Raw genomic sequence first — 8,896 nt, forward strand, 5'->3', positions numbered from 1 at the left:
ATGAAAAAAATAGGACAGAAAGTGTTGGTGTGAGCATTTTCTGAATTTTGACTCAGCACATTGAAATTCCCTAAATCTTACTGCTCTGTGGAAGGGCTTTTCCCTCCTGTTTTAGTGTAAGAGCAGAATGCCCCACTTGTGTGTGTTGCACAATGTCACATGCAAATGTAGTAAGACTGGGAGAGTCAGAATCGAACCTACTTATGTAAGCCAGTTGTTGGAACATGTTTAGTCGAGTATTGCATTGTATCTATGTGAATTTGGTTTATGCATTGTTCCTGCTCATTTTAAATATGTATACTTGAAACAAAGTACGGTGGACTTGCTGGACAGGTGCTGTATGTATACAAGCATGCACTGATTTATTTGTGGTATGTTCTTCACTAATGTTTTAATATATCATGATTTTTACAAACTTTTACCTGTCTATCATTCAATGAATTTCTCTTTTTGCGATAATAATTATGCAAATGTAATGCACAACAAGCACTGATTAATGAAAAGAAATATGCAATACAACAAAAACACCAAAACACCAAAGCAAATAAAATACTACAAATTGGTGAAAGCTTGTTTTAAATCATCTCTTTTTCTTTCGTTCTGTTGAGTTCACATGTGTGTCAGCACATTGCTTCTTGATCACTCTTGTTTACCCTTGGGTTAAACAATTACCAGAAGATCTTAGTCACATCCTCTTCTCTTTTTTTTCTGTCGCTCTCCCTGAATGTATAAGTGAGACTCGTCTCTGTGTGTGCATTCGGGTCAAGCTTCAGTATGGCATACTCACTGCTTTGCTTCTGGATTGCTGTCATAACACTGTGTTCTGCAGCGCAGGGTAAGACACTTCATAATGATACTATAAAACATCAGACTTTTATTGCTCTAATTTTATTGCTTGTTTTGTTTTGAAAGATTTTAGAATAATGCAAATTCACTGAATAGTTGTATGATTGCCATTTTACTTTCATATAACTGGATTACATTTACAGAATTTCCATTATTTAGCCATTGTAGTTTGTTAAAGTCTCACTTCTCTTGTCTGTGTATTTAAAAAAAAAAAGTCTATTAAAAATCTGGTCCAAGTATCTAAAAATTCTTTTACAACCTAGGTGCTCCATCAAAGAAACAATGCTCTGATGCAAATTTGGCGATTGATGGAGGACACTATGTTCTAAGCAAAAACTATAATGAGGGCAGTGTACTGGCCTACCGTTGCCCACATGGCTACTTCCCTTATCCTGACAAATCCCGCCGTTGTCTGGGCAACGGAATGTGGAAACCATCTCCTCGGAAAAAGCCTCGTATGGAATGTCGATGTGAGTTATGGCCCTTTTTTCTTCAAGAAGATGATGATGTGAATTATTCACATGTGATGTGATTGAACATGATTCACTTACAGCTTCTACCTTCTTTTCCCCAAACTGCTTCAGTGGTCACATGTCCTGACCCTCTGGTGTTAGACAATGGATCAGTGTTTCCAAACCAGGAGAGGTACTACCTAAATAATAAAACCACCTATGAGTGTTTCTCTGAATACACACTGCGAGGGTCGTCAAGTCGCGTCTGCCAGGCCAATGGGAAGTGGAGTGGTGGCACGCCCATCTGCAGCCGTGACAGTAAGTACAGAAAGAGAATTTCGTGCCTGTGAGCGTAACTCCATCCACTAAGCTCTCTTTTTTTTTTTTTGCTGTGCATATCAGCTGATTACTGCCATGACCCTGGAACCCCCCCGGGAGCGAGGAGGTCTGGTCACATTTTCAACATTGACGACAAGGTCAAATACCGATGTGAGGGCAAGCTGACGCTGGTGGGGTCCAAGGAGCGGACATGTCAGCAAAATGGCGAATGGAGTGGAAGCGAACCGGAGTGCTACTGTGAGACTCGCATCTGTCCAAATGCAGACACATGTTTTTAATAAATGGAACAGCATCAATAAATATCCACTCATCACTGACTCAACATAATGGCATGACAAATCTAATATTTTTTTTTCATTCAATCCAGATGACTACACCTATGACACACCAGAAGATGTTGCAGAGAGATTTGGGAGCTCTCTCAAAAACAACCTGAGAGAGGAGGAGGAGGAGTGTAAGTTCATCTTGCACTATGACCAAGTTTCCTCATTTCCTGCTGCATGTCCCAATGCCCAGGGGTCAATTCAGTGTTACTTTCACTTACTGCTTTACGAGAAACCAAAGCCCATTTTGTTAGCATTGTGGCCTAAAAAAAAAAAAAAAAGCACAATTTGTTTACTTGAACATTAATATTTAAACTGAACGTGGAGAACTGACTCAGAATTGGTCTTATTCATGTGCAAAGTCTGATTTACCTTTCAATACAGTAAACAAGGGGGGTGGGCAGTGGGGGCTAGCTGGTAAAGAAGGAAGCGGACTTGTAACCAAAAGGTTGCAGGTTGAAATCCCGAACTGCCAAGTGCCACTGAGGTCCAGAAGGTACTGTCCCCACGCGCTGCTCCCCGGGCGCTTACATGGCTGCCCACAGCTCACCAAGTGTGATGGTTAAAAGCAGAGGACACATTTTCACCGTGTGCTCTGCATCACAATTACAAAAGCATCACTTTTCGCTTTCACTAACTTCTTGAATTCCTTTAGCCCAGAGTCAGCATGAAAAAAAGATCCGTTTGGACAAGAGTGGAAACCTGAACATCTATATCGCTCTGGATGCATCTGACAGCATTGACGAAGAGCACTTCACAAAGTCAAAAGAGGTTATCAAGAAACTCATTGACAAGGTGGGTGAAGAATGCTGTTCATTCCTTAAGATCAGCTCATAATAAATGGCACCATTTCTCAAGTAGATGACATTAAAAGTGGACACATAATATCTGCACTTTCAAATTAATTGTCTTTTTATGTCAAAAAGTCCACAGTCCTGAACAGATTATTACTGATATAAGATTATTCCGATTATTAATAAAATGACTGACCGACACCTGAGTTTAGCTGCTGACCTAAGGTTATCATGAAGTAACTACACTGCTGCTGTATGTTGACTACTGAATCAAACCATACTGTATGCATGGATATGCTTTTCTTTGCCTTGCAGATCAGTGACTATGAGGTCAGCCCGAAATATCAAATCTTTTTTTTTGCAACAAAAGTGACTGAAATCGTAAACATAGCAGATTTCTACAGAGAAAAGGGACCAACCCTTGATGAGATAAAGGACAAACTGGATGTTTTTGAGTTTGAAGGTGAGCAAATGAATTTCCCGTTTTAAGTCATTCATGACACATTTTATTAATTAATTATCAATGTATTTATTTTTATTTTGGCACTTATAGCCCTCCCAATTTGTATAGGATTTTGAGTGAGTGGTTCTTTGACTCTTCATCAGTGGACTATCCTGTTTATATAATAGCCTTGTCGAAATATTTAGCCAATAAAACAATTGCACTAAACAAGTGCATTATATGTAACTTGTTTTTATGCACACGTACCAGCCAATCATGATTGGCTGGTACTTGGATTGCTCATGTTTGAGGTGAATGTGCCTTTTCAGTGTGGTCTCATGTTGTGAATGTGTGAATCTTCTTATTTTGCAGCCAAAGGCAATGACGCGGGAACTAACATTGCTCAAGCTTTCAAAACCATTTTGCAAAGTATTAGTTTTGTGAAGACTCAAGGTGAAAAACAGTTCCTCAACGTTAGCCATGTCATCTTGATGTTCACTGATGGTTTGTATTTTTTCTTATCAGTTGCAAACCAGTTCACTGTTAAATCAGACGGATTAAAAAAACGCTAATTGATGCTAATTGAAAGTTCAATGTAAATTGAAAAATAACTTCCTATATATTTTCATGTAACATTGACCTCCATTGTTAGGTGGTGCTAACATGGGTGGAAGCCCTAAGCCTAAAGTGGAGCAAATTAAAGATCTCATCTACCAAGGTGACAGAGAAAACCGTGAAAAATTCCTGGGTGAGGAAATTACTCAGAGCCATACATGCATGCTTTTACTCCCTACTGTTCTACAGAAAGTGACTAGAACGGGGTGGACACCCATACAGTTTAGTCCTGAGGATATACAAATAATATATATATATAAGAGACTGTTTGTGGCAGCAGAAAACACTTATAATGTACTATTTATATTGTATCATTCAGTCTCCAGAGCATCAGGTGTCAGGATCTAATCTAAATAATCTGAAAAATTCGCAGATATTTATGTTTTTGGCCTGGGCGATGACGTTTGGAAAGAAGAGATCGATGAGTATGTGACGCACAGAGATGGAGAGAAACACTTCTTCATCATGCAAGATATGCAGGAATTGTCAAAGACCTTTGATGAGATGTTAGGTGCGTTTATACTCATTACATTTCCATACTACACATATTATTATACATTATGTATGTGTCATATAATCTACAGTGTCACCTATGTGCCAGTGTGTTGATGTGTTGTAGGAAACATGAAATACGTGACTTTTGTCTGTGTCCGTGATTTAGATGAAAGCAACAGTGTGGGCCTGTGTGGCCTTCACAAAGACTTTGATGATGGAAGACAATCTACCATAGTCCGCAGGCAGCCTTGGCTTGCAAAAATTGTAGTCACTGTAAGTTATAACGATTGCTCATATTACAACACAAAAACAGGAACTATTATCAAATGTTCACGATCAAAGGTGTTTTGTCATTTGTGCAGAGTGCAGCTCTTACCTGAATGCGTCTCCACAGCCAAGGCAATTGACAACTAACGTTTAACAAATTAACACTTAGCAGTCCAACACCTCAGTTAATAAATAAATTACATGAGTATACGATGACACAAATACTATTCTAGGCAAACTGTTATCTCGGAATGTTTCGTGATGGGCCATAATGTGAAAAAGCTGTGAAGGGACAGACGTAGAGTCTAACATGGCTCTTGTGTCTCGCCCTACTCAGCACAAAGAGTCCGCACCGTCCAACTGTATGGGTTCTCTCGTCACGCCCCGCTTCATCTTGACTGCTGCTCACTGCTTCAAGTTTGGAGATGTGGCCGAGGGGATGATGGTTGACCTTGGCAGGTATAGAGGTACGGACCCAGATGTATTCCCATCTTTACAAGCTTGCCTCAATATTGTTCTTGTGAAGCATGAAAGTTTTGCTATCGTAAATATATTGATATCGGCATCTGTGATATTTTTTTGTCATTGTAGAGAAGGTGAAAAGATACATACCTCATCCTAAATACAACACCACGTCTAAAGTGCATGAAGGGATTCCAGAGTTTTATGACTACGATGTGGCCCTTATCGAGCTGGTTCGGGACGTTCATGTCTCTGTTGATACAAGGTGAGGACTGTGACCAGGACAGTTGTTTCATGGTCTATTCAATGCAGCACAGATATTTAGATTTTCTATCCCCTGTCCTGCTTTTTCACTCATGAGAGCCATGACCTATATGTGCATCCTTTTCATGTGAACAAAAAAAACTATTGTAGTAAACTATATATGTGATGAACACCTTGAGGGAATCTTTTCAAAATTGTACTTGGCAGAAATGTTCCCTTGGATTGATACAAATTAGTTGGGCAAAGGGTTAAGCTCAAGGACACTGTGAGTTCACATTTTTGGAAAGAGAGGAATTTCCTCAAATTTGACATGCATGTTCACTTGGACTCATGGATGTACTGAAAACAAAGGTCAAGGGCACTGACAATGCTAAAGTGGGAAGAAGGTATGGTGAAACTGGATTTGAGTCATTCTACAATTTCACTCCAATTTTTGCCATTGCACCCCCTCAGGCCGATCTGCATTCCTTGCACCACCCAAACTAGTGGAGCTTTAAAGCTGTCAGGTTCTGCCGTGACATGCAAACAGCATGGTGAGTTATGGATGCATCTGACAGCATTGTCAGATGCATGTTGCGTGTGTTCTTCAAGAACAACACGCAAGGTTAAAGGATTCAGCTTCCGATAAGCTTGAGATGCTCTGCCTACACAATCAAAGTTACATCCATATTTCTTCTTGTTTGTTTTTCCTCAACAGAGCAAATCTTGCTAAAAAATCAGTATGAAAGAGCCACGTTCATGTCACCAAGAAGAGAGCCCAAACATGTCCATCTCAAGCTAGGGGCTGCAGTAAGTGTACAGATGCCAATTCATCTGCTTCCTCAACACAAACCACCATGTTGGCCATTAAAATATATATTTCTTTGGCAGAGGGAGTCTTGCATTGAAGATGCCAAGAAGGCAAAAAATGTAACTGTTAAAAATGCAAGGGACATTGTCACGGATAATTTCCTGTGTTCTGGTGGGATTGAGCCTGAGACTGATTATGTTGCTTGCAAAGGTATGTTTGAAATTTTTTAATACATTAGGTGAGTACACTCACACGTTTTTCGCAACTCTGATACACAGCTTGTATATCTGTGCACAGGCGAATCTGGTGGTGCCGTGTTTGTGGAACGGAATTCACGTTCAGTTCAGGTAAGGAAGTGCGCAGAGGCACATTGTTGGTGGCTTTCAATGTTAAGTACGTTGCACTTGTTGGGTTTAAAATGTCTAAAATGAATGTGGAAACTTAACAAAATCCTTATCTGTAGAAAACATAGTGCGTGTTTCTCTCTGTCGGAATGGCTGAGGTGCAGACTGAGGTGCAGACTGTGTTATCTGCTTGCTCACGTACCACTAAACTATCCAGAAAGTGGAAGTATGGTGTGAGAGAGCTGTCAGTAACCACTGTGCACTCTTCCCCTTCTGAAATCTTCACAAACCCTTCCTTTTTTTGAAACCTTCAAAACCACACAAGGCTCCGAGGTTTTTAGTTCCCCCTCTGCAAGATAAACTGATCTAGCAAGCAGTCATTTTTTCTTTTAGAAGACATGCTAATTCAGAAGATGTTCCATAATGTCTCCAATGAACATAGAACAAAAGGAACGGCTAAATTAAATTATTATTTGGTGTTACTAAAAACAAGTATGGTAGTGGTAGTAGCCTAGTGGGTAACACACTCGCCTATGAACCAGAAGACCCAGGTTCAAATCCCACTTACTCCCATTGTGTCCCTGAGCAAGACACTTAAGTTGCTCCAGGGGGGGACTGTCCCTGTAACCGCTGATTAAAAGTCGCTCTGGATAAGGGTGACTGATAAATGCTGTAAATGTACAAGTATGGGATCAATCAGTTACAAAACAGGTCCTAGCAGGATCACAGGTTTATTTATATTTGAGGGGCAGTGGTGGCCTAGCGGTTAAGGAAGCGGCCCCGAAATAAGAAGGTTGCCGGTTCGAATCCCGGTCTTTCGAAGAAGCTTGAAGAAGCAGGCAGTGTTGGGGATTGTTGTCACTGTGGTCTGCCAAGGAAATAAAAATCTGAGCTCAGAACTGCCAGAAACCTGATGGACCCAGGTACACCAATCTACTGTCCAGAGAAGTTGTAGCCATACCCCTGACATGGAAACAAAGCCACGAAACAAAGCAACTCGATTATGCACAAAAACGTAGGAATTAAAGGGATTAAAATGACATGCTCAGTACTGACCTGAAAAATCTGAAACCTCTTTCTGTAGCAAGAGGCCAAAGGCCTGGTGTGTGTTGCAGGCAACAGTTATATTTACAGCATTTACCAGACACCCTTATCCAGAGCAACTTACAATCAGTAGTTACAGGGACAGTCCCCCTGGAGACATTCGGAGTTAAGTGTCTTGCAGAGGGACACAATGGCAGTAAGTGGGGTTTGAACCTGGGTCTTCCGGTTCATAGGCGAGTGTGTTACCCACCAGGCTACTACCAGTGAAGCATGGTGGAGGTTGGGGCTACATTTCGATAAATTATGCTGTTTTGAATGCTGTTATAATGCCATATTGAGTTGACTTTTCTTCTGTTCATTCTCTGTGCTATGTTAATTGATGAAAATAAACCATTAACACATGTCTAAAACGTTTGCACGGTACCTAGGCAAAATGGAAAATTTCAAGAACAAAAATATTATGCAGTTGTACATTATTGGCAAAGTGAACATGTCATATCTTTCTTCCCAGGTTGGCATTCTCAGTTGGGGTGTAAAGAATTTGTGCACTGATAGCAATAACAATAAAGTTCTGTCAGACGAATCATCCCGAGATTTCCACATCAATTTGTTTAAAGTGCAGCCTTTCTTGAAGAAGTACCTCGGGGATGGAACAAAGGATTACGCCCCTCTAACGTTTTTGGATTAGTTGTGGTCACAAATATTGTCACTGTGTATAAAGTATATAAATGTGACAAAACCCAGATGTGTCATCCACATCCACATAAAGGTTAACAAATGTTTTAACTGTGAAGTGTTATGAGATACAGAAGTTAGTCAAATGTCCAAATGTGTGTATTCACATAAATAAATGTCATTTGATTTGATGGTTAAATTTTGAGAGGAAAAAGTTTTTCCTTGTTTCAATTTGCACTTTTTATTCCTGCCATGTTCACTTGTTCAATTTTATTACATGTTATGTATAAATAATAAAAAACGTTGTTTCTTTACTTTCCCTGTGTTCTATGACGGCATACACTACTGCTTTCATTGTGATTCTGGTAAACAATTTTAAAGCTACAGTTTTCCTCTCTAAGATGCGGAAGGACTTGGCAAAGTTGCATGTATAGTATGAGAGATTTGAAAGTGAAAAGTGAAGTGATTGTCATTGTGAAACACTGCAGCACAGCACACTGTGACACAACAAAACGTGTCCTCTGCATTTAACCATCACCTTTGGTGAGCAGTGGGCAGCCATGATGGGATTTGAACCGCCAACCCTCTGATTATGGGTCAGTTTCCTTAAACGCAAGGCCTAAATGTGTACTATAGTACCCAGGATTCAGGAATCCCTGATTCTAATCGCATCTTCCACGGTGCCAGTTTCATGTGCAGCTCCATGTGATTCCCGACCCCTGACCCCAGTCCACATGCTACTGA

General features: G+C 40.3%; 1 protein-coding gene across 2 annotated transcripts; it reads left to right on the top strand.

The window, feature by feature from the left end:
- The first annotated feature begins 709 nt into the window (after positions 1–709).
- On the top strand, positions 710–8,466 carry cfbl (complement factor b, like). Of its 2 annotated transcripts, XM_028983043.1 has the most exons (18): positions 712–835; positions 1,110–1,316; positions 1,431–1,616; positions 1,701–1,874; positions 2,005–2,091; positions 2,616–2,755; positions 3,070–3,217; positions 3,569–3,700; positions 3,849–3,944; positions 4,185–4,322; positions 4,473–4,579; positions 4,911–5,040; positions 5,165–5,300; positions 5,753–5,832; positions 5,997–6,088; positions 6,170–6,299; positions 6,387–6,436; positions 7,989–8,466. In XM_028983043.1, the coding sequence occupies exons 1-18, from the start codon at positions 775–777 to the stop codon at positions 8,163–8,165; spliced, it is 2,271 nt and encodes a 756-aa protein (XP_028838876.1). In that variant the 5' UTR covers positions 712–774; the 3' UTR covers positions 8,166–8,466. The 2 variants fall into 2 exon arrangements, with proteins under 2 accessions (XP_028838874.1, XP_028838876.1); XM_028983041.1 differs by having other exon boundaries at positions 710–835; positions 5,997–6,299.
- Positions 8,467–8,896: the final 430 nt, after the last annotated feature.

Source organism: Denticeps clupeoides, chromosome 6 (genome assembly GCF_900700375.1).
Source record: "Denticeps clupeoides chromosome 6, fDenClu1.1, whole genome shotgun sequence".
Classification (NCBI taxonomy): domain Eukaryota; kingdom Metazoa; phylum Chordata; class Actinopteri; order Clupeiformes; family Denticipitidae; genus Denticeps; species Denticeps clupeoides.

Bases quoted from the DNA above. Each gene is read 5' to 3' on its own strand.
- cfbl (XM_028983041.1), top strand. From the start codon at position 775: ATGGCATACTCACTGCTTTGCTTCTGGATTGCTGTCATAACACTGTGT. The intron at 836-1,109 runs GTAAGACACTTC...TTTACAACCTAG, and splicing joins ACTGTGTTCTGCAGCGCAGG to GTGCTCCATCAAAGAAACAA. The intron at 1,617-1,700 runs GTAAGTACAGAA...TGTGCATATCAG, and splicing joins GCCCATCTGCAGCCGTGACA to CTGATTACTGCCATGACCCT.